General features: G+C 39.3%; 2 protein-coding genes across 19 annotated transcripts in view; both read right to left on the reverse strand.

The window, feature by feature from the left end:
• MAP2K5 (mitogen-activated protein kinase kinase 5) overlaps positions 1-1,327 on the reverse strand; it is a 245,996-nt gene extending 244,669 nt beyond the window's left edge. For 4 of the 16 annotated variants that reach the window (XM_064570255.1, XM_064570261.1, XM_064570259.1 and 1 more), the window contains exon 1: positions 477-1,322. In XM_064570255.1, coding sequence (XP_064426325.1) covers positions 477-611 — 135 coding nt within the window. In that variant the 5' untranslated portion in view covers positions 612-1,322. Of the gene's footprint in view, positions 1-476 lie in introns of all 16 variants that reach the window. The other 12 variants (XM_064570254.1, XM_064570250.1, XM_064570252.1 and 9 more) reach the window with 6 other exon arrangements.
• Positions 1,328-17,095: 15,768 nt separating this feature from the next.
• Positions 17,096-25,926, reverse strand: CUNH15orf61 (chromosome unknown C15orf61 homolog). 3 transcript variants are annotated; one of them, XM_054513455.2, is made up of 3 exons: positions 25,534-25,926; positions 20,634-20,754; positions 17,096-20,535 (listed from the first exon to the last, which is right to left on the reverse strand). In XM_054513455.2, the coding sequence occupies exons 1-3, from the start codon at positions 25,877-25,879 to the stop codon at positions 20,421-20,423; spliced, it is 582 nt and encodes a 193-aa protein (XP_054369430.1). In that variant the 5' UTR covers positions 25,880-25,926; the 3' UTR covers positions 17,096-20,420. The 3 variants fall into 3 exon arrangements, with proteins under 3 accessions (XP_054369430.1, XP_045755767.1, XP_054369431.1); XM_045899811.3 differs by having other exon boundaries at positions 20,625-20,754; XM_054513456.2 differs by lacking the exon at positions 20,634-20,754 and having other exon boundaries at positions 25,534-25,923.
• Between the last annotated feature and the right edge of the window lie 58 nt (positions 25,927-25,984).

Consider the following 25,984-nt stretch of genomic DNA (forward strand, 5'->3'; position numbering starts at 1 on the left):
GTATCTTTAAAAAATGACACCTTAGGTTTGCTGAAACATGGCAAATTCAAGCTGCCTAGTTTCCCTTTCTCCAGGAGTCAACAAGTTCAGGGAACTCGGTAGAAAGGCATGGCTGGAATCTGGCCAGGGACATTCTGAGAAACACTTCGGGGAAAAAAACTTCTAGACTCAGCTTTTTGCATCCAGTTGGTTGCTTCTGTGTGTACGTCCCAGTCCAGGCTGTGAGCTCCTTGAGGGCAGGGGTTCAATCTGATTCATCTCTATTTCCCCAGGGCCCTGCACAATTGCCAGATTTCAGTACATGCCATTAATCAATGCCGGCGTTGAAGCAATAAAACTGCCCTCACAGGAGGCCAGCAATGGCCACCGCCACTAGCTCGGGCCACCAGGCTCAGACTCAGTGGATAAGGTGCTGACTACCCCACAAATCCCTGCGCCCTCCTCAATGGGATTTGAAGACTGAGATTACCACTCACCAGCACATCCCTGAAGAGTAACTGCGGCCCGGAGTGCACGGTCCAGTCCACCGCGCCACTATTTGGAATCTTGATACGAATCACCAGCACCTGGTTCTCCATGGCATGGAAGGGGCCAAGGGCCAGCCACAGCATTACACGTTACAGGGACTCACATCCTGGGGTAGGAAGTACCCCCTGGATCCTGGTTAAGCGAGGGCTCCAAGAGGTGACAAGGGGACCGAGGGGAGGAGGACGGGGCGGGGGGCAGTAAAGAGAGAAGGAGGGGTCTGGAAGGCGCCCGCAGGCACCGAGCCAGACCCAGGCTGTAAGGGGTCGCAGCTGCCTCCCTGTGAGCGTGGACGGAGCAGGAGGAAGGGGCCGGTAGGAACTAGCGGAGGTTAGAAGGTTCTGGAGTTGGAAAACTGGGCGAAACGGGATCGTGAAGCTCTCTGCCGTCTGCGTGGGCGTGAGGATCCGACCCCGTTTTAGGGAGGCAGAGCGGCAGGTGTCCACTCCTCCTTAGTGGGGAGTGGAGGGTCCCCGACTGGACGGGACTCAGTCGGGAGCTGTTTGGAAGGAGCCCCGGAGCCCCCAGACCACGAGAAAGCTGAGGAGGGCCTTCCGCGGGAGGGTCGGGAGCCAGTCCTGTTCCCCACCCCGACTGGGAGGGCGCGGCGCGCACGGGCTCAAACCCGGCCGCCCCAGGCCGAACGTTCCGGCTGCGGCGGCAGCGGCGGCGGCAGGAGGAGGAGGAAGGCGCGGCGAGGGCACTGTTACTCCGGAACCAAAACGCACGGCACCGGAACCCGGGAGCCGGCGAGAGGGACCCGCCTCCCGCGGCGCCATGTTGGAAGAGGGCAGCTCCCGGCCAGCCCCGCCCCCGCGGGGAGTGCGCGCAAAGTGCGGGGACCCGCATGAGGGCCGGCGGGGCTTGCCTAGTCGGGAGACCTCCGTCGTCCTGTGGCCGCCCGCGGCGACCGAGTGGCGGTCCTTGCCTTTCCCGACCCTCGTTAAAGGCGGCCAGGTGAAACCATCTAACAAACGAAGGACGAAACTGAACTGGGACTGGGTCCGCCAAAAGCCAATTGACGACACAAAATTGCGTACCGTTTGCGGCAGCCCCAGGAAGAAGTGCAGCGCTCCTTTATCCCTACTTTGTCAAGCCGTCTACCTTGACGGGGTTTGTGCATCAAATTAGCAAGAGCAAGGCAAGAACTAAAAAAGTGCTTGTCTTTTTCTCTTCCTTCTCCCACGCCACACATGCGGAAGGTCATCGTCTTCCTCTCGTATTAGCCACGAGTGTATGAATTCTTTTTGTTTTACCCCACGATTGCCCTGAAATGGTAAACATCCCTCTGTTCAAAAGCCACAGTTAAGAAAACCAGGGAAGAGTTCAACTGCCAGGGGACAGCTGCAGTAGTGGCATCATGTTCTATTATTAAATCGTTGCAGAAAATATCCGGTCTCGTCCATAAATTTTCAACTAGATAGCAATGTTTACGCAATCGGTGAAACCTCAGGCCAGTAGCAATAACCCTGGGTTGTTTTTAAATGCCTTGTTAACCTCATTTTAAAGTGCATAATTGTGTTGATCTATGGTCCCTAGATAAAAGTTTGTTTACAAATTGCAACGTGTAGGTTGGTCCATAATCTGCTAATAAAGGGGCACATGTCGCTTTACTTTTGGGTGCTGAATTTTGTATAAACTTCGTGGGAGAGGAGTGGCAGTTTCCCCCTAACACTCAGTTTATTTACGCGCGAGAAAAAAAAATTTAAATGTTGATTAGTTTCAGTATAATACCAAAAAATTTTGTGCATAGTTTTCTCTGTCTGAATTTCTTTTAAATTTAATTTGAAAGTCCGTGTAGGAGATAAATTATCTCTTTTTAGTTATTGTAGATTAATAGCTTAGGTAGAAATTCATTTAATCAGATGCTCCAGATATTCTGAAATTGCCCTTTTCCACCTGCACCTCAGTCCCGTGAAAGTAAACAGTGTGCCCAAGGTCCCCATGTACGTTTCATTGAAAGTTCATTTCCTATTATTTGAGAAAATAGACCACAAAACTAGAAATTTTCTTTTTTTTTTTTAAGATTTTATTTATTTATTTGAGACAGAATGAGAGAGACAGAGAGCACATGAGAGGGGGGAGGGTCAGTGGGAGAAGCAGGCTCCCTGCCGAGCAGGGAGCCCGATGCGGGACTCGATCCCGGGACTCCAGGATCATGACCTGAGCCGAAGGCAGTCGCTTAACCAACTGAGCCACCCAGGTGCCCCAAAACTAGAAATTTTCTATGAACCTATCATTTGTTAAACAGCTTTTTAATTCATAGTACTATGGGGAAAACCAACTCAATTTGTACTTTCAATTTTTCTGGATAGGTGTGTACCCAGAAGTGGAATTGCTGGATCATATAGTAATTCTATTTTTAATATTTTGAGGAACCACCATGCTGTTTTCCACAATGACTGCACCATTTTGCATTCCCACCAGCAATGCACGAGGGTTCCAATTTCTCCACACCTTCACCAACACTTGCTATCTTCTGTATTTTTTATATTAGCCATCCTATTGGATGTTAGGTGGTATCTCACTGTGGTTTCAATGTGCATTTCCCTAGTGATTGGTGATGTTGAGCATCTTCTCATATGCCTGTTGTCCATTTATATATCTTCTTTGGGGAACCGTCTATTTAATTCCTTTGCCCATTTTTAAAAAAAGATTTATTTATTTGTTTGAGAGAGAGAGCAAGATCATGAGCAGGAGGGGCAGAGAGTGGGAGAGAGAATCTCAAGCAGAGCCCATGCTGAGTGCTGAGTGCAGAACCCAACACAGGGCTCTGTCTCACAGTGCTGAGATCATGACCCCAGCCAAAACCAAGAGTTGGACACTTAACTGACTACACCACTTAGGCTCCCCTCTTTGCCCAGTTTTAAAGCGGGTTATTTATGGTTGTTGTTGTAAAGTGATATTTTTTTAAATGAGGAAAATCCATTTTGCTATTGTAAATCACAGAGGTTTTCTTTAATCTCTTCCCCCCCCCTTTTTTTATTCTTATGTTAATCCCTATACATTACATCATTAGTTTTAGATGAAGTGTTCCATGATTGATTGTTTGTGCACAACACCCAGTGCTCCATGCAGAATGTGCCCTCCTCAATACCCACCACCAGGCTAACCCATCCTCCCACCCCCCTCCCCTCTAGAACCCTCAGTTTGTTTTTCAGAGTCCATCATCTCTCATGGTTCGTCTACCCCTCCGATTTCCCCCGCTGCATTCTTCCCCTCCTGCTACCTTCTTCTTCTTCTTTTTTTTTATCTTAACATATATTGCATTATTTGTTTCAGAGGTACAGACCTGAGATTCAACAGTCTTGCACAATTCACAGCGCTTACCAGAGCACATACCCTCCCCAGTGTCTATCACCCAGTCACCCCATCCCTCCCACCCCACCCCCCACTCCAACAACACTCAGTTTGTTTCCTGAGATTAAGAATTCCTCATATCAGTGAGATCATATGATACATGTCTTTCTCTGTTTGACTTATTTCACTCAACATAATACCCTCCAGTTCCATCCATGCCGTTGCAAATGGCAAGATGTCATTCCTTTTGATGGCTGCATAATATTCCATTGTATGTATATACCACATCTTCTTTATCCATTCATCTGTCGATGGACATCTTGGCTCTTTCCACAGTTTGGCTATTGTGGACATTGCTGCTATAAACATCGGGGTGCACGTACCCCTTCGGATCCCTACTTTTGTATCTTTGGGGTAAATACCCAGCAGTGCAATTGCTGGATCATATGGTAGCTCTATTTTCAACTTTTTGAGGAACCTCCATACAGTTTTCCAGAGTGGCTGCACCAGCTTGCATTCCCACCAACAGTGTAGGAGGGTTCCCCTTTCTCCGCATCCCCGCCAACATCTGTCGTTTCCTGACTTGTTAATTTTAGCCATTCTGACTGGTGTGAGGTGGTATCTCATTGAGGTTTTGATTTGGATTTCCCTGATGCTGAGCGATATTGAGCACTTTTTCATGTGTCTGTTGGCCATTTGGATGTCTTCTTTGGAGAAATGTCTGTTCATGTCTTCTGCCCATTTCTTGATTGGATTCTTTGTTCTTTGGGTGTTGAGTTTGATGAGTTCTTTATAGATTTTGGATACTAGCCCTTTATCTGATATGTCATTTGCAAATATCTTCTCCCATTCTGTCGGTTGTCTTTTGGTTTTGTTAACTGTTTCCTTTGCTTTGCAAAAGCTTTTTATCTTGCTGAAGTCCCAATAGTTCATTTTTGCCCTTGCTTCCCTTGCCTTTGGCGATGTTTCTAGGAAGAAGTTGCTTCGGCTGAGGTCAAAGAGGTTGCTGCCTGTGTTCTCCTTTAGGATTTTGATGGACTCCTGTCTCACATGGAGGTCTTTCAACCATTTGGAGTCTATTTTTGTGTGTGGTGTAAGGAAATGGTCCAGTTTCATTCTTCTGCATGTGGCTATCCAATTTTCCCAACACCATTTGTTGAAGAGACTGTCTTTGTTCCATTGGACAGTCTTTCCTGCTTTGTCGAAGATTAGTTGACCATAGAGTTGAGGGTCCATTTCTGGGCTCTCTATTCTGTTCCATTGATCTATGTGTCTGTTTTTGTGCCAGTATCATGCTGTCTTGATGATGACAGCTTTGTAATAGAGCTTGAAGTCCAGAATTGTAATGCCGCCAGCTTTGCTTTTCTTTTTCAACATTCCTCTGGCTATGCGGGGTCTTTTCTGGTTCCATACAAATTTTAGGATTATTTGTTCCATTTCTTTGAAAAAAGTGGGTGGTATTTTGATGGGGATTGCATTGAATGTGTAGATTGCTCTAGGTAGCATTGACATCTTCACAATATTTGTTCTTCCAATCCATGAGCATGGAATGTTTTTCCATTTCTTTGTGTCTTCCTCAATTTCTTTCATGAGTATTTTATAGTTTCCTGAGTACAGATCCTTTGTCTCTTTGGTTAGATTTATTCCTAGGTATCTTATGGTTTTGGGTGCAATTGTAAATGGGATCGACTCCTTAATTTCTCTTTCTTCTGTCTTGTTGTTGGTGTATAGGAATGCCACTGACTTCTGTGCATTGATTTTATATCCTGCCACTTTACTGAATTCCTGTATGAGTTCTAGCAGTTTTGGGGTGGAGTCTTTTGGGTTTTCCACATAAAGTATCATATCATCTGCAAAGAGTGAGAGTTTGACTTCTTCTTTGCCAATTTGGATGCCTTTGATTTCTTTTTGTTGTCTGATTGCTGTGGCTAGGACTTCCAATACTATGTTGAATAGCAGTGGTGATAGTGGACATCCCTGCCGTGTTCCTGACCTTAGGGGGAAAGCTCTCAGTTTTTCCCCACTGAGAATAATATTTGCTGTGGGTTTTTCATACATGGCTTTTATGATATTGAGGTATGTACCCTCTATCCCTATACTCTGAAGAGTTTTGATCAAGAAAGGATGCTGTACTTTGTCAAAAGCTTTTTCTGCATCTATTGAGAGGATCATATGATTCTTGTTCTTTCTTTTGTTAATGTATTGTATCACATTGATTGATTTGCGGATGTTGAACCAACCTTGCAGCCCAGGGATAAATCCCACTTGGTCGTGGTGAATAATCCTTTTAATGTACTGTTGGATCCTATTGGCTAGTATTTTGGTGAGAATTTTTGCATCCATGTTCATCAGGGATATTGGTCTGTAATTCTCCTTTTTGATGGGGTCTTTGTCTGGTTTTGGGATCAAGGTAATGCTGGCCTCATAAAATGAGTTTGGAAGTTTTCCTTCCGTTTCTATTTTTTGGAACAGTTTCAGAAGAATAGGTATTAATTCTTCTTGAAATGTTTGGTAGAATTCCCCTGGGAAGCCATCTGGCCCTGGGCTTTTGTTTTTTGGGAGATTTTTGATGACTGCTTCAATTTCCTTAGTGGTTATAGGTCTGTTCAGGTTTTCTATTTCATCCTGGTTCAGTTTTGGTAGTTGATACATCTCTAGGAATGCCTCCATTTCTTCCAGATTATCTAATTTGCTGGCATAGAGTTGCTCATAATATGTTCTTATAATTGTTTGTATTTCTTTGGTGTTCATTATGATCTCTCCTCTTTCATTCATGATTTTGTTGATTTGGGTCATTTCTCTTCTCTTTTTAATAAGTCTGGCCAGGGGTTTATCAATCTTGTTAATTCTTTCAAAGAACCAGCTCCTAGTTTTGTTGATCTGTTCTACTGTTCTTTTAGTTTCTATTTCATTGATTTCTGCTCTGATCTTTATTATTTCTCTTCTCCTGCTGGGTTTAGGCTTTATTTGCTGTTCTTTCTCCAGCTCCTTTAGGTGTAGGGTTAGGTTGTGTACTTGAGACCTTTCTTGTTTCTTGAGAAAGGCTTGTATTGCTATATACTTTCCTCTTAGGACTGCCTTTGCTGCATCCCAAAGATTTTGAACAGTTGTGTTTTCATTTTCATTGGTTTCCATGTATTTTTTTAATTCTTCTTTAATTTCCTGGTTGACCCATTCATTCTTCAGTAGGATGCTCTTTAGCCTCCATGTATTTGAGTTCTTTCCGACTTTCCTCTTGTGATTGAGTCCTAGTTTCAAAGCATTGTGGTCTGAAAATAGGCAGGGAATGATCCCAATCTTTTGGTACCAGTTGAGACCTGATTTATGACCTAGGATGTGATCTATTCTGGAGAATGTTCCATGGGCACTAGAGAAGAATGTGTATTCCGTTGCTTCGGGATGGAATGTTCTGAATATGTCTGTGAAGTCCATTTGGTCCAGTGTGTCATTTAAAGTCTTTATTTCCTTGTTGATCTTTTGCTTAGACGATATGTCCATTTCAGTGAGGGGGATGTTAAAGTCCCCCACTATTATTGTATTGTTGTCGATGTGTTTCTTTGCTTTTGTTATTAATTGCCTTATATAATTGGCTGCTCCCATGTTAGGGGCATAGATATTTACGATTGTTAGATCTTCTTGTTGGATAGATCCTTTAAGTATGATATAGTGTCCTTCCTCATCTCTTATTACAGTCTTTGGTTTAAAATCTAATTTGTCTGATATAAGGATTGCCACCCCAGCTTTCTGTTGGTGTCCATTAGCATGGTAAATGGTTGTCCACCCCCTCACTTTCAATCTGGGGGTGTCTTTGGTTCTAAAATGAGTCTCTTGCAGACAGCATATCGATGGGTCTTGTTTTTTAATCCAGTCTGTTAGCCTGTGTCTTTTGATTGGGGCATTTAGCCCATTTACATTCAGGGTAACTATTGAAAGATAGGAATTTAGTGCCATTGTATTGCCTGTAAGGTGACTGTTACTGTATATTGTCTGTGTTCCTTTCTGGTCTATGTTGCTTTTAGGCTCTCTCTTTGCTTAGAGGACCCCTTTCAATATTTCTTGTAGGGCTGGTTTTGTGTTTGCAAATTCTTTTAGTTTTTGTTTGTCCTGGAAGCTTTTTATTTCTCCTTCAATTTTCAATGACAGCCTAGCTGGATATAGTATTCTTGGCTGCATATTTTTCTCATTTAGTGCTCTGAATATATCCTGCCAGTCCTTTCTGGCCTGCCAGGTCTCTGTGGATAGGTCTGTTGCCAATCTAATGTTTCTACCCTTGTAGGTTACATATCTCTTCTCCCGAGCTGCTTTCAGGATTTTCTCTTTGTCTATGAGACTCGTAAGTTTTACTATTAGATGTTGGGGAGTTGACCTATTTTTATTGATTTTGAGAGGGGTTCTCTGTGCTTCCTGGATTTTCATGCCTGTTTCTTTCCCCAAATTAGGGAAGTTCTCTGCTATAATTTGCTCCATTATACCTTCTGGCCCTCTCTCTCTTTCTTCTTCTTCTGGGATCCCAATTATTCTAATGTTGTTTCGTCTTATGGTATCGCTTATCTCTCGAATTCTGCCCTCGTGATCCAGTAGTTGTTTATCTCTCTTTTTCTCAGCTTCTTTATTTTCCATCATTTCATCTTCTATATTACTGATTCTCTCTTCTGCCTCATTTATTCTAGCACTTAGCGCCCCCATTTTTTATTGCACCTCATTAATAGCCTTTTTGATTTCTACTTGGTTGGATTTTAGCTCTTTTACTTCTCCAGAAAGGGTTTCTCTAATAACTTCCACATTTTTTTCAAGCCCAGCTAGTATCTTTAAAGTGATGATTCTGAACTCTAGATCTGACATCATACTTATGTCCATATTGAGTAGGTCCCTGGCAGTCGGTACTACCTCTTGTTCTTTTTGTTGAGGTGATTTTTTCCATCTCGTCATTTTGTGCAGAGGAGAATAGATTAATGAGAGAACAAAATGCTAGCAGAGTAACCACGTCCCCAGAAAATATACTCTAAACAAATCAGAAAAGACCTGAAGCAGTGGGATAAGAAAGGGAAAGAGAGAGAAAAGAAAAAGAAAAAAAAAAAAAAAAGAAAAAGATAAAGATAAAAACAAAAACAAACAAAACAAAACAACAACAACAAAAGAAAAACCAGAATGTGATCAAATATGATCTATATGGTATATAGATCAGTGCCACACACTAGATTTGGGGTGTATTTTGGTCTTTTAGAAGAAAGTGCCTCCCAAAATTTTAAAGAAAGAAAAACATATATGTACAAAAATAAGGGTTGATATGATGAAGGGATGGAATATGACTATAAAAATGGAAATTATAAAAAATTTTATAAAAGGAATTGATAAGAAGTTGTTTGAAAAAAGAAAGAAGAGGATTTAAAAAAAGAAAAAACTAAAAGAAAAAAAAGGGAGAGGATGTGATCAGGCAGGGGAATAGAAAACAGCATATACTAGAGATTTAGGGTATATTTTAATCTGTTAGAAGAAACTATCTCAAAATTTTAAAGAGAGAACAACTTATATATATAAGCCAAAAATATGGGTAACTACTATGAAGGGATAGAATAGGACTCTAAAAATGCAAAATAAAATTTTTTTTTTAAAAAAAGGGATTGATAAGATGTTGGTTGAAAAAGGGAAAAAGAAAAATTCAAAAAGAAATAAAAAGACTAAAAAGACAGTTAAAAAAAAATTAACTTTAAAAGACTAAAGAATCATGGTAAAAAAGCCGTGAATTCTATGTGCAGTAGTCCCCTAGCGCTGGAGTTCTGCCGTTCTCATTGATCGGTAAATTTGGTCTTGGCTGGCTGTTCTCGCTGATCTTCTGGGGAGGGGCCTGTTGCCGTGGTTTCCCAATGTCATGTCCCTAGCACCTAAAATAGTACCTGGCACACAGCAGGCACTTTAATAATATCTGTTGAGTGAATGAATGGATTTTGAAGGCAAGGTGGATTGAGTGATAGGAATGCAACTGCCATGTACATTTCTTGCCTATCATAAGCCTCACTTGCTCCTTTGCTTTGCTACCACCACCATCAAGAATAACAACCATTATGGACTCCCAGTGAACTACAAATTTTATAGCAAATATTGATTCCCTCCTATGCTCGAGAATTCCACTTATCTCCTTCAGGGCCTACTGTGGCCCTTATATATAACACTCAAATAGTTGCTGACTAATTTTGATTTAAAAGAATATGACATGGGGCGCCTAGGTGGCTCAGTCGGTTAAGCGTCCCACTCCTGATTTCAGCTCAGATCATGATCTCAGGGTCATGAGATCAAGCCCCATGTTGGGTTCTGCGCTGGGGGTGGAGTCTGCTTAAGATTCTCTCTCTCTCTCTCCCCCTCTGCCCCTCCCCCCTCACATGTGTACACACACACTCTCTCTCTCTCTCTCTCTAAAAAAATAAATAAAATAAATAAAAGAATATGATTAGAACAGAGGATGAAAACTCTTAACTTCCCAGTGGAGAAACCTAGCAGACACCATCTTAAACAAGTGATCAAGGTTAACTTCCCCAGTAATAGGTCATGTTGGTATCATGTGCTCTCTAATATGAGGCAGTAAGAAGGGCAGTTGACCTCTGTGGTCTTCTCCCCAAAACTCATAGCCCCGATCTAATCATGAGAAAAACATCAGACAAACCCAAATTGAGGGACATTCTACAAGGTACCTGACAAGTACTCCTTAAAACTGTCAAGGTTGGGGCACGTGGGTGGCTCAGTTGGTGGGGTCATGATCCCGGAGTCCCAGGATTGAGCCCCATGTCAGGCTCTCTGCTCAGCAGGGAGTCTGCTTCTCCCTGTGACTCTCCTCCCTCTCATGCGCTCTCTCTCTCTCTCTCTCTCTCACTTTCTCTCTCTCTCAAATAAATAAATAAAATCTTAAAAAAAATCCTGTCAAGGTCATAAAACACAAAAAACAAAGAAACTGTCACAGACCTGGGAAGACTAAGAAGACACAATGACTGAATACATTGTGAGACCCTCAGTGGAATCCTGGAACAGGAAAAGAACAATAATGAAAAACTGGTGAAGTCCGCAGTTCAGTTAGTAATAATGCACCAATGTTGACTTCTTTGACTTCTTAGTTTTGACAACTAAGTTATGTAAGGGGCTAACATTAGGGAAATCTGGGTGAGGTATCATATATAGGAACTCTGTAATACCTTTGCAATTTTTCTGTAAATCTAAAATTATTTCATGGGCACCTGGGTGGCTCAGTCAGTTAAGCATCTGCCTTTGGCTTAGGTCTTGATCTCAGGGTCTTGGGATGGAGTCCTGCATCAGATTCCCTGCTCAGCGGGGAGTCTACTTCTCCCTCTGCTCCTCCCCCAGCTTATGCTGTCTCTCTCTCTCACTCAAATAAATAAAAAGTCTTTTAAAAAAAAATAAAATTATTTCAAAAAAATTTTTTTACAGTAAGCTGTGTTTCTACACACAGCAATAATGTATTGGAAATTTTAATTGTAAAAAGATATAATTGTACAATTTATAATAGCAATAACAACTAAAAAATAAACATTTTCTTCATGTTGCCTAATATCCTTTAGTTTTTAAAAAAGAAGAATATGAAGAGGCATGAACAAAAATGAGCACAGATAAACCCCTGAACATCCATTATGTGACAAAATTGTCCTATGCATTATAGGTTCAGACGATGGACTCTGTAGACAGACTGCAGGGGTTGGACTAACACTCACCATGTGTGACCTTGGGTAAAACTTCTTGGTTTCCACAACTAAAACATAGGCATGCCTAACTCACTGGGTTGTTAAGAGAGGATTAAGTGAGTTAATATGTATAGAGTGCATAGTCTAGGACCTGGCACAAATAAATGCTATGTAAGTGTTCGATAAACTCCTTATTGTATACATGAAGACAGTTAAGATTTAGAAAGCTCTAATTTTTCTCTGTCATTTAACTGGTAATGGTATGACAAGAACTTAAACCATATATTTTATCTTCAGAACAAGGTCTTCTGTATTACACACAGTAGAACAGCAATAAACACCAAATAAATAGCATGATTGGGAATCAGAGATAGGCATGCAAGAATGAAGTACAATTTCAGAATTAAAGGAAACTTACAAAATCACCAATCCAGTTCTCAGTCTAATTCAAGAATTCTCTCCATGTCTACCTAAGGAATTGTCACACAGCCTCTCTGAACATATCCAACAGCAGGACTCACTGCCTCAAGAGGTAGCCCATTTCATGTTTGGCCAAGTCAATTGAAATGTTCTTGTCTCCTAGTTACCAACATATTGTTTATAGTTCTATTTAAATGAGTAAGTCTAACTGATCCTAGTACTTTCTGTTTAATGTTTCACTTCATTTACTTCTGCATATCATTTCATTTGACTTTAAAATGAGAAGACAGACAGCACCTTTTGAAATGCCTCAAAAGGATATTACAAGATTCAAGTCTTTCGTTTTTCAGAATACATAGAACAGTGTACGTTAATTCATTACATGTGAGGTATTTCAAAACTTGTTGCTGTTCTTGCAAATAATTCATATTATCTCCAGGTACGTATCCTTTTCTTGAAGCTCTTAAAGATGAAAACAAGTTTTATTTATTTTTATTTAATTTTTATTTTTAAAGATTTTATTTATTTATTTGCGAGAGAGAGAATGAAAGACAGAGAGCATGAGAGGGAGGAGGGTCAGAGGGAGAAGCAGACTCCCCGCTGAGCAGGGAGCCCGATGCGGGACTCGATCCCAGGACTCCAGGATCATGACCTGAGCCGAAGGCAGACGCTTAACCGACTGAGCCACCCAGGCGCCCGACAAGTTTTATTTTTAATTTTGAATATCACACATTCATTCCACACAAAGTCTTCATTATATGATAAATGTTGTGAACACAAAATTAGTAAGATGTAGTTCTCATCCAGTTATGTACAGAAGCTGTTTTTTTTTTTCCCCCAGTATGGCTTGAACGGACCCTGTACATAGATTCAGAACTGCTAGATTTTGTTGACAAGTAAAATTACTAAAATTTGCCTTCAACGTGATCAATGCAAAAGTATTTGGAGGATGAATGAATGACTATTGATTTTTAAATGTAATCTAAAATTAGGTGACACTATTTAGATTTATATGCCAACTTTAAAATTCTTGGTTCCTTCATTTATAAATCTGGAGAACTGAAAGCATAAGAAACTATAATTTTGGCTTCATCTCACAGAAAGGGCCTTAATATCATGTGTAAAGAAAGGTTATGAGATAATCTCCTATCTTCATGGACTTTCATTCACTTCTTAAATCTTTTTTTTTTCCTTTAAGATTTTATTTATTTATTTGACAGAGAGATAGAGCCAGAGAGCACAAGTGGAGAGAATGGCAGAGGGAGAGGGAGAAGCAGGCTCCCCACTTTAGCAGGGAGCCTGATGCGGGGCTCGATCCCAGGACCCCGGGACCATGACCCAAGCCGAAGGCAGACGCTCAACCATCTGAGCCACCCAGGCGCCCCTCATTCACTTCTTAAACGTATTTATTTTTTGAAATAGAAATATCCATTTTTATTAAGTGGAGTTAAAATTAAAAAAATTTTTAATCTATTTACTGGAGTATTGATTTTCATTTGTATTTTTTTTATTCCTCCTTTAGGGTAGACAACTTTTTTAGGTCTGATTTTAAATTATGCACTTATATGAAAATAGAGCAAAATGAATCACTTTGTGGTTAATAAATTCAATGTTCTCTTTACAGACAGATTGTTATAAAATTACTGATATATTCTAGCAGAAACAGTAAAGGTTATGTCAAGTAACTACTAAAAAAATCATACTACATAGTGTTAATGATGTTACCTTAACATACCAGCTTCAGGGGCTGCATAATTGTTTCTGCCAACCCATAAATTTTTGAGTAACAACAAAATTATTGTGATTTTTCTTACTAAATAATTCATACATTACAAAGCATGTATGTAACAAGGTCCATGAATCACTAAAACATATAATGATCATATATCTAATGACATATCTCTTTTCATAAGATGAATTCAAATAGATTTATGTATTTAGGTTAACTAAAAAATACTGAGTTTATAAGGTTCATAATTCTATCATCAACAACAATACGAAAACTTCAAATCTCTAAGAAGTACAGCTCCCATGATTTGCTTTTAAAAACTGGAAGCTTTTGTTTATCAAAATCCTTGTGTTTAAGCTACTTTTCATGAAGTTTTACTGCTTTTAAATTGATACTATAAATATCACTGAAGATAAAGTAATAATATAATGGAGTAGTACAACGTTCATAAACTGTATTTAAAATGATATAAGTGCAACTAAAATAGCTATAAGCAATACTGTATAACACCTCATACTAGTAGTAGCTAATATTCTTTACCCAGCAACTAGGATCTAAAAGAGGATATTTTCATTTACTAACATTTTACATGTTTTTCTTTGGTCTCATCTTAAATAATCTCAAACCAAGTACATCTTTTTAAAACAACACATCTCTTGGGGCGCCTGGGTGGCTCAGTCGTTAAGCGTCTGCCTTCGGCTCAGATCATGGTCCCAGGGTCCTGGGATCAAGCCCCACATCGGGCTCTCTGCTCAGCGGGAAACGTGCTTCTCCCTCTCCTACTCCCCCTGCTTGTGTTCCCTCTCTCGCTGTGTCTCTCTCTGTCAAATAAATAAAATCTTTAAAAAAAAATCTCTTTGTGCATGTGTATATGTATTTTTATATTGAAGAATAATTGACCTACAACATTGTATTAGTTTCAGGATACAAGTATATAATGAAGATATAAAAGTATATCCTTAATGCTACTAAAAATGATCCCAAATGAGATTTCATCTACTTAATTAAAACTAGGTTTCACAATTAAAATTTTTTAAATTCTAAGACTGCAATGTCTAAAATGATACTAACATGTTTTACCTCTTATAATCTCTAACATGTTTCTAAACTCAATTATTTTCTATAGAAATCATGTAATCAGTTGTATTTCATTGCAGTAATATTAAATCCTTTACTAAATTTTAAAAATTATTTTTATTTGCAGTAAAATACATATAAAACAAAATTTACCATGTTAATAATTTTTTAAAAATGATTTTATTTATGTATTTATTTATTTGAGAAAGAGAGAGAGTGCATACTTGGGGAGGAGCCGGAGTCAGGGGTAGAATCTCAGGCAGACCCGGCGCTGAACAGAGCCGGCTGTGGGGCTGGATCCCACCACCAGAGATCATGACCTGAGCCTAAACCAAGTCTGAATGAACCACCCAGCCACTGCACCATGTTAACCATTTTTAAGTGTATAGTTCAGTGGTATCAAGTACAGTCACATTATCATTCACGTTATTATACAACCATTGGTACCATCTGTCTGAGATCTTTTTTCATCTTGCAAAATTGAAACCATATCGCATTAAATACTAACGGCCCATTTCCCCTCTCCCCATTACTAATTTTTTAAGTTTCATTGAGAGATAATTCACATGCCACACAGTCGTCCATTGAGAATGTACCATTCAATGGTTTGAGTATAGTCGCAGTGTCGTGAACCACCACCACAATTTTAGAACAGTTTCATCACCCAAAAAAGAAAATCCATACCCATGACATGTCACTGCCCATTTCCTCCCAACCTCCCCATCCCTAGACCATCACTAATTCACTTTGGCTCTGTAGATTTGCCTGTTCTGGGGGGCGCCTGGGTGGCTCAGTCGTTAAGCGTCTGCCTTCGGCTCAGGTCATGATCCCGGGGTCCTGGGATCGAGCCCCGCATCAGGCTCCCTGCTCTGCAGGAAACCTGCTTCTCCCTCTTCTACTCCCCCTGCTTGTGTTCCCTCTCTCACTGTGTCTCTCTCTGTCAAATAAATAAATAAAATCTTAAAAAAAAAAAAAAAGATTTGCCTGTTCTGGACATTTCATATAAATGAAATCATGTAATATGTGGTCTTTTATGACTGCCTTCTTTCACTTAGCATGATGTGTTCTAGCTTTATCAATCCTATCATGTGTATGGGTCCATCATTCCTTTTTTTGACTGAATTTCATTGTGTGAACATGCCACATTTTATTTATTCATTCATCAACTGGTAGCTATTTGGGTTGTTTCCATTTTGGGGCTAAAATGAACAATGCTGCTATGAACATTTTCATACAAGTTTTTGTGTGAACATATGTTTTCAGTTCTCTACAGTATATACCTAGGAATAGAATTGCTGGGTCATATGTTAAGTTCATGCTTAATATTTTGAGGAACTGCCGAACTTTCCCAAAGTTGTTACATCATTTTACACTCCCACTGATAATGCATGAGGGTTCCAATTTTTCCACATCCTTGGCAATACTTGGTATCATCTGCCTTTGTGACTATAGCCATCGTAGGAGGTATGAAGTGGTATCTCATTGTGGTTTTGATTTGAGTTTCCCAGCAGTTAATGTTGAACATCTTTTCATGTGCTTAGTAGCAAAAATTTATATAACTTATTTGGAGAAATATCTGTTCAAATCTATTTTTCAATTGGGTTTTTGAGTTATAAGAGTTCTTTATATATTCTAGCTACAAGTCCCCTATCAGATACATGATTTGCAAATATTTTCTCCCATACCATCAGCTGGTTTTTCATTTTCTTGATAGTATCCTTTGAAGCATGAAAGTTTTTAATTTTGTTGAAGTCCTACTTATTTTCAGTTTTCATTTCCCTTTACTAACTTATCCTTTCCCCAATTAGGAGAATTTTATAGCAGGCTTTACACAAAATTAATTTCTTTACTAGAAAACTAACCGAAACTTTGGAAACACACTAAAAACAGTCTGGATTTATTTTATCCCAGTTGTATTAAAGGTATTCTGAATTAGCAGAATAGAATTCCTAGAAGTAGCTGGATGGCCAAACTTATGTCAGTGGAAACTATTTTAGCCACATTTTCGTTTAAAGAAGAAATTTTTTCTCAACATCTCTTCTCTAATTTATATTACAAAAATACTCTGTGGACCACGGTCACTATTAATAACACTTCTTACTGTTGGGAAAGCTCTTGTGAAACATTTGTCAAGCATATAAAATAGTATAAAAGTGAAATATAGTAATTAAGATTTGTGTTCTATCAATTGTGTAGCTAAAGTAATTTTTCATTACTAACGCAAGATTTAATAAGTATAAGTAGTTAAAGATTCTGACTTGGCACTAGTCATTAGCATGTGATTGAACTAGTAAAAAAATCAGTTAAAGCTGTGTTGATTACCACCTTATCTTTGAAAGGCAATTAAAGACCTCAATCATTGCAACAAGATTTGATTGTGCAGCCTTTATTGGACATTGATCTTTCAGCAAAGTGCAGTTACATTTTCCATTAATTTACAGTAACACAGTTTAACTTTGATACCCTAGACTGTTGACCCAGGTAAGATGTAATGCTAAATACTTGTTTAGGTTAAGATGCCCTCAAACATCATTACTGTCTGAATGGTAAGTGCTGAAAAAAAGATACCCGATCTACCAGCTTTAGGATAAGGTTTCTGTTATCTGCATTAGCTTTTAAATGAAATGAAACCAAGATCCTGTCTTGATGTCACCCCACCCATTTAAACATCATTCATTCTTTAAAAGAATTAAGAGATACTTCATGAAGCATTATAGATGTTCTTGCTTAGAGTTTTGAGTGAATATAAATATAAATGACAAGAAATAAAATGTACACTGTAAAAGAAATATGTATGGCTTTTAATAATTAAAAATGTTTCATTTTTTTACTGAAGTCAACAATTAGCAAAATCTTAGTGACCAAATATGTGTGATAAAAGAAATAGCTATTTGTCATTTTGGTATGATAAGACATTAGCACTGAGAAACTAGGGATTTTTATATTAGCCACCTCATCCATGCCAATTCTTATTGTATCTTTATGGTGGTTCACAGTTCACATAGGAACTAAAAATTTTGACCAGAAATTTCTTCCAATACTTGATAACTGATTTGCATAGAAGTAACAATAGAAGATTTCTAAAATTTTATACTAACACTCATCTTCATTAAAAAATAGTTTTGCCTGGATTTTTTTTTAAGACAAAATCCCATCAAAGAAGTATTGGCAGAAAAGCTGTGTTTGGTTGTTTCATCAACTAAGAATATTCCTAATATCCAGAATGGCAGGGTCAACTTGGAACCCTGCTTGCCATCTCAGGCATTATCAGCTCTCAAGCAGGCAACCATACAATGCCTCAATTTGTCTCCTCCTTTCTTTCTCTCCCTTATTTTTAAAATCCTTCCGTTAATGAAGTTCTTTACATATAAATACATATGGAATGGAAGAATGAGGACTACAAAACCAGCTTTTACTGAAATAAAACTGACATTTGCTTACAAGTATATTTATCATACATTTTAAAGTAGAAAGGTTCCTTGTTTTGTTCTTCTCAGATTATAGGTGGAAAAAACTAAGACACAAAGGAGTAGAGTTATTAGCTTGAGGTCAAAAAGTAATACAGGACTGACACTAAAATAGAATCAATCTCCTGACTTCTAGCATTTATACTTTATCCCTTTTAGACCACAATGCTTCCATGTCATATTCAACTTTAAAGGAAAAACTTAAACCATTACTGTTCAATGGGGAGCATTTTTAGACTAAAAGGTTCACTGTTAAGACTTAATGAATCCAATGAATGGTATTTTAATATTTGAACTATGCCCTTAGCCATCGTTGAGTTCATCCTTCACCATGATCAACTCCATGAGAGCAAGAGGTCTATTGATTTTCATGTAATACAAGAAAATATTACATTTGCTTAATTGTTACACAGCGAGCGCATGAGACAAGAAATCAAGGCTCTATTTAATGCTGCAAGCAGCAGAGAATTACAGAGATCAATAGGGTAGTTTGTCAAAGATCTTCTCCAAGGAGACTTACCTATCACCATATGGACAAGAAGTCACACTGACTGTAGCTATTGAAAAACAGGTAAGCAGAGTCAGCAGTACAAATTATCAGAAATCAAACAGGCCAGTGTGAAAAGAAGTGCAACTCTACTGAAAAGCTGTATTTATAGTCTAGTAATTAAAAACCATTTTATCGGCCTTGTGCTGGGACCAAACCTTTACAGCAAGTATTGACAAGACCAGCAGCAGTGAATGAGCAGTATTTGACTTAAAACTTATGAGCTATAGTTATTTAACTTTGCCCATTACAGGGGAAATCAGTTCTAGCCTTCCTTGCAAAATGCTAATAGTCAGTTTTATTATTAATGAAGCTTAATGTAACACTATCTCCTTCGTGTAAGCCATTCATTTAACTAGTGTCAAGTATATTCTTCTGGACTAAATATGAGTACTTCTTTGATTAAAGTGTTATTTAGAATTGCATTTAGACAAGTGAACACTACATATATTTGAAGAACAGCTCACTTTATGCAGCTCATTTAAAACAACTACCTTTAAAGAAGTCAGTTTGTATTACTTTATTCTGGTATTTTCACCTCAGTCACTGCCACTCACTTTCTCTAAGGATTGGCCAGAAGCAAGCACCCAAATGCTGTATTTTATAAAATATTTTGCTACAATAATGTGTGAATGTTGCAGAGTATCAGCAACACATTAACATAAAATGATATATAATGTATGTTTGTAATTATGGGAGAGATCATAAATCTTAAACACCCATTGGTTTAGAAATTAAATAGTTCTACTTAGTTCTCCCTAAATTACTCCAAATTTCTGAAATTTACCATTCATCTGGGTATTTTGTAACTACCCCCAAGGATAAATTTTTTTTAATGACTTTGCCTTCAAAAATGCAATTAACTTAATAAAATCTTAACACAAAACTGCTATCAGGTCTTTAAAATTTCAGCCCATTTCCCATCACCAAGAAGTGTATGGATATTGTACCATTTCAGCTAACTGCTTTTATAAACAGTCACCAAATTTATTCTTCTGGGTCTTTCTAGATCTTAATTGTTCTTACAGCTTTATCAGCATGCTATTTTAACTTTTAGTAGGTCTTAATTTCATTTGTCTTGCTACATTTACATTAACCAGAGTCATTATTTTTTAGAAAGTAGTATGGTATTGGATGTTTAGGCAGTAAGAAGTTTCAACATTACATTTAGACCTCTCATCTAGGTAAATGGCACAAGGGCTTTAAGACATTCCCACTGAAAATCCTGGCAGCTGAATAGTTTAGATTTCAGATTACAATTAGAATCCACCTGGAATTGCCAATGGTATTATCTCCACATATATCCTGAAATCCTCTACTTCTTTTTCCAGTGTCCTATAAAAGATCCATTTTCTCCTCAAAGAATCGACTTGAATTGTTAATACCTAACTATAGAATATATGTATGTTATAATCATTTTTTATCTGTAATTTACCCAATTCTAGGAAAAAAAATTGGTATATGCTTCATGCATCTGTAGTTCCCATTGGCTAAACAGAGCACGCAATATATAACAATGTATGAAAAGCTTTGCCTCTTGAGGGCAATGATTCATCTTAAAGAACCCGACACCGTAGAAAGAAAAAGGTGTTTACAAAAGTTTTGTTTTAAAGGGTCAAAAATGGGGCGCCTGGGTGGCTCAGTCGTTGAGCTTCTGCCTTCGGTTCAGGTCATGGTCCCGGAGTCCTGGGATCGAGTCCCACATCGGGCTCCCTGCTCTGCGGGAAGCCTACTCCCCTTGCTTGTGTTCCCTCTCTCGCTGTGTCTCTGCCAAGTAAATACAATCTTTAAAAAAAAAAAAAAAGGGTCAAAAATAAACATTGCATATACACACAAGAGAAAATCCACTGATATTTATGTTCTCCGATGCACACCTTCAATACCTGGCACCTTCATCTTCTTTATTTAGAAAATAAATTGTTATTGGTCCATAACTGGTATGTACAGTCTCTGTGACTCTAGCAAATAACCAGGAGCCAAGTCCATATAATAAGGTTGGAATACCTAGAAAACAAATGAATATGTTATTAATGAACATCAATGCTTATTAATCATGCATCCATGTATTTGTCATGGTACAAATCACAGAGCACTCTTCTGCAATGTCAACAAATTGTAAAGTTATGAAAATATAAAGATATGAGTACAGACTGATTCTAATTATCTAAGAGCTCAATTTCATCAGTTTGTGGAATATGGAAACAACTGTGTGAGCCTAGAGATTTTTAAAACTATAGATAAGGCTGGTTTAAGTTTTAATTCAAGGCACTTTAGGCACTAATTCGTCACTTCCAAGTAATTATGAAGTAATTCTTTTTTTTTTTTGAAAGATTTTATTTATTAATTTGACAGAGAGAGACAGAGAGAGAGAGGGAACACAAGCAGGGGGACTGGGAGTTGGAGAAGCAGGCTTCCTGCTGAGCAGGGAGCCCGATGTGGGGCTCGATCCCAGGACCCTGGGATCATGACCTGAGCCGAAGGCAGACGCTTAATGACTGAGCCACCCAGACGTCCCAATTATGAAGTAATTCTATATACTTTTCACAAATAAGCAAATAGAATATTCATTAATTTAGTTGTAGATGCTCCGGATTGGTGGCCTTAAGCTCAAATTACTAGGTCAACTTTACTGTGCTTTACATCAAACAGTAACACTGATGGCTAAAGTAATTTTTTGTACAACTTAAAAGAAACGGGGTCAAACAGCTGTCTTCGAAACCTAAGGAAAACCGTAATTCTAAGGAAGATTTTAGTATAACAGGTATGAGAAATATTCCCATGAGTATTTTTACAACTGATTTGAAAACAATCTTGTTTCAACCTATTTGAAATAGGTATACAGTAGGCTCCAACAACATGTTTCTTCTTTGGAATATTTCCATTTGATAAGATTTTGCTGTTACAGTTGATATTAGTTGCCATTTGCGATACAGGAAACTAAACATATACTAACCAGAGATAATGGATTAAGCACTCATGCATATGGCACTATATTGGACACAAAATAAACTTTCACAGCTCCTATCTTTTTTAAAGCAACTATTTAAAATCAGTGAGTATTAACATACTAAAAACATGTATAAAACCACAGGCATATGAATCAATAATAAATATTGTATGCTCTACAGAAGTATTAATTTTATTGTTCTTGTGTAGGAGTTGGACAGAAAAATGACAATTTAAAAGAACAGCTGTACATTTGGGAAATCCCTCTTTCTAGTTAATAGGGAAATCACATGCTCAGGACTGATCCTATTGCTAGATTTTTTAATTTTTCTGCAAGAATATATTTGCTGTATTATGCTTGTTTTGAGTGTGTAAGTGCATTGGACTACTTTGTGCTTTTTCCCTGAAGCTGCATTCCAAGCACTGTGATGCCAGAGATTAATCAGGAGAAGCATCACTAGCTGGCAATGAGAACAGGCAAAAATGCCCATTCAGGCTGGCACCCCTCTATTTTTAGGAATATACTGGGTCACAGTTTGTCACCATCACAGGGTTCCCTGGAACTCTCACGAAATCTTTGACAGTATATTTGCCTTCTTTGCCTTGGTAATACCCAAAAGAATCTCTAAATGCTTCAAGGGAATGTCACAAAAAAGCCACAAAAACTAGCATCATAAAGCTACTTATCAAAAAGAAAAAAAAAAGAAAAGGGAGTATGGGTAGGGAAGTAGACAAGAAAACAGGCAGGAGTGAAGAGTAGAGGGAGAAGTTGAAATAAAAAATAAATTTAAAATACAGTATCACAACTTGAAAGCTGAAAATCAATGGAGGAAGAACAAAATAGGTTCTAGAAACAATTATTAATTTTCTAAATATACTGACAGTAAAATATATAAAATATGCCTTTTTAAAAAATAAAATATGCCTTTTAAACCAATGCTAAGGATATAAATTTAAGGAATGGCTGGTGAAACTGAAATCTTGTTTTACAGTACTTATCAGTTTTCAGTTAAAATATTGACACGTTTTAAAAACCACACAAATCAATGATCAATATTTTTTCAGCTAAAATGGGAGAACTGACCAAAGATTACTAGCTTATAATAACTACATTATCTCTTTTAAGAAACAGCTAGGAACCACTATCAGTGATGCTGTTTGATAGGGGATTGTGCTGTAATACAGGAGTCAGAAATTGTCTATTTCTTTTTTCCTGCAGTTTACTTAATGTAGTCAGGCTAAAATGAGATTTGCTACTTAAACAATTTAAACATAAAAAAATAATTTTCTTTATCTATAGCACATATGCTATAAAGTCTATAAAATTCCATGAGAAATTATTTTTTCCCCAGACTGAAACATAACATCAAAATGAACATGAATGTCAGTTCTTTGCGTAATAATTCATTTTGAGTCAGCTGAACAGTAGGTAAACCACTGTCAAATTAAGCACTTAAAAAAAATTAGAACTTCTTAGCAAGTCTCCAATTACCCATTCATTCCAATGGTAAGTTGCTTTTCTTAAATCTCAATCTACTTCCCAGCAGGATACCCAGACTGATAAACCATCAGTAAAATGTCAGCTTCCATTGAAGGGAAGGCAGAGGAGAAAGGGAACAAATGGTACAAGAAAAATCTTTATTATTTATAAAATGGAAAAATGAATTACTCTGATAATTACTAATTTAGAAGGGAATAAGAGGAATAAGATCCTAAGTACTTTTATTAATAGAATAGGTATTTGATGATCCAGAGGGGGCATCACAGAACCGGACAGAATCTATTATCTAATTCCCTACCTTAAGACAAAAATACAAAATAAACATTACCAAACTGGTGAATACATTGCTCTTTAAAAAGTCCAGAAAAGGGGCGCCTGGGTGGCTCAGTCGTTAAGCGTCTGCCTTCGGCTCAGGTCATGATCCCAGGGTCCTGGGATCGAGTCCCACATCGGGCTCCCTGCTCGGCAGGAAGCCTGCTTCTCCCTCTCCCACTCCCCCTGCTTGTGTTCCCTCTCTCGCTCTCTCTCTGTCAAATAAATAAGTAAAATCTTAAAAAAAAAAAAAAAAAAAAAGTCCAGAAAAAAATTCCCTTTACCAGTAAAAGCCAATTCGTATTAAAGCATGCATGAGCAGAAACTTTTCCCTTTTTTAACTTAAAACTCTTATTCCGGTTTGGGCAGGATTTTTAGAATTTCCAAAGACCATTAAATCACTCTTCAGCCTTCTCTTCCACATAAAAAAACTACAACTGTTGTTTCTTTCCACAAAATGTGTCACTTCTTTGTGTGAGAATGTTCTGGGTATCCTACTTTTCTTTGGATTTCTTTGCATGTATATTTAAAAGAGAAGCCCCTAGTCATTAAGGTGTTCTTAAAGTATTAAGTTTCAAATGAAAACTTTCTTTAAAAGGCATTTGGCTCATGGTTTACCTATTATCCTCCAATTATACTTTTCCTAACCTGTTACTCTTTACATTTGGGATGAATGGCTGATTCTGAAAATGCTAAAATAAACTTCTTCCTGAAACTATTCATCATTCTAGTCTTTGGAATCGAATCTTCTAAGTGAGCTTACCCTTCAACTTCAACCTCAAAATTAGAGGGTATGCTCTATGTAGTCCATCAGCCAAATGGACAAATTTTTAAAGAATTACACATTGCTAATTAATTATCTTCTCCTTGGGTGGACTGAACCCAGAACAGTCCCAGTAGACCAATGGTTCAAAAATCTCATGACTGACGTGAGTTACTATAAGCAAAAATACATAAATACCATACTTAAATTAATAAGCCATCAGATTATATAATACCAATGCAGGTGCACAGGGGTTTAGCTTTCACTCTGGTTTAAAAAAACCGGTTGGGTAACATGGTTCAGCTCCCACGTCTAGATTTTGAATTACTAAAATCTGGATCAATGTGATATTACCTATTAATAGGTTCAAAACATCTTGAGGCCTCTCGATAAAGATACAAACGATATACTTATGTCAATGTTCATGCCTCTTCCCTCATTAGCCAAAAGAAAATAAGCATCCAGGAAGAGTAAATGCTCTCCGAATTAGAATATTCCCATGAAAACACAGAAATATTAAAGAGGCAGAATATTTTGGTACCTTTTAGGCCTAGCACCTTAGGAAGCTGCTATGACCGGTGAAAACCTTTAGTGCTTTTAGTTAAACGCACTTGCTGGGATTTCATATAAAGAAAACAATGAAACTCAGAAAGTAGTTCCAGTTTTTACAATACCGAACGCACCCAAGAAAATGATGGTCATGGGAACGAATCCTGCCATGCAGTAAGACATTTCTTAACTTCAGAGCCACTTTGCAGTGGGGTCGTTTCCTTACACCCTCATTCTTACTGCCCACTGTGGGGGTCCGGGTCCTCCCAGTCAAGAGCTGCAGCAGGTGAGGATGGCATGAAGGTCTCCTCCCCAGGGGTGACGCAGTGTGGTCCCTGGATATAGGTCTGGGATAAAGCCCGACTTTTCTGGGAATGACTCAGTAGCAACTACTCAGCCCCGACAAGCATGTACGGGGAGGGATTGGGGGGGGTGGGGGAATCCAAAACACTAGGGCCAAGGCCAGTCCTAGAACGCCGCAGAGCGGGTGAGACGCGGGGGCAGGGCCTGGGAAACCCAACAGCGCGGGCCGAAGCGTGGCGAGCGCGTGCGCCCGGGCGAGCCTGCGCGGGGCCGAGGCGGGGCTCCCCGGCGCTGTCGCGGCCTGACCTTGGGGCCGGGGTCTCGGCGTCTGAGCGACGTTCGTCAGCGTGCTTTGCAAACAGTGATCCCACTGTCAGCGGGACGTGCTTCACAGGCCCGGGCCACTCACCCAGGTTGACGACCTTGAGCGCCGTGAAGAACCGATCCTGCCCGGCCAGGTCCTGCCAGGGGGCCTTGGAGCAGTGGTACTTGATGTAGGGGAAGCAGCCGGTACGCAGGACGTGGTAGTTGGCGTCGTGCACGGGCCAGTTGAAGTGCGAGAGGCCGAACTGGTCGTTGCGGACGGCGCTGTAGGGCACGCAGAAGGAGGTCCAGTGCGGCAGGCGTCGCTGCAGCAGGTGCCGCGTCAGCACCTCCGAGGCGCGGGGCTTCGGGCGGGAGGCGGCGCCCGAGGCCCAAGGCCGACACAGCAGCAGCCGGAGCGCGGCCTCGTGGGCCCTCCGCAGGGGCTCCATGGCCGGCCTCGCTCGCGTCCCCGCCCCTCGGCGGCCGTGGGGCGCGCGCCGCTGGGGGCGGGGCCGCCGGAGCGCGCGCGCGCCCGCGCCCCGGGGCGAGCCGCG

The sequence above is a fragment of the Mirounga angustirostris genome, unplaced genomic scaffold (genome assembly GCF_029215605.1).
Source record: "Mirounga angustirostris isolate CCGP_5_RB_7025 unplaced genomic scaffold, mMirAng1.0.hap1 SCAF_9, whole genome shotgun sequence".
In the NCBI taxonomy this organism is placed as follows: domain Eukaryota; kingdom Metazoa; phylum Chordata; class Mammalia; order Carnivora; family Phocidae; genus Mirounga; species Mirounga angustirostris.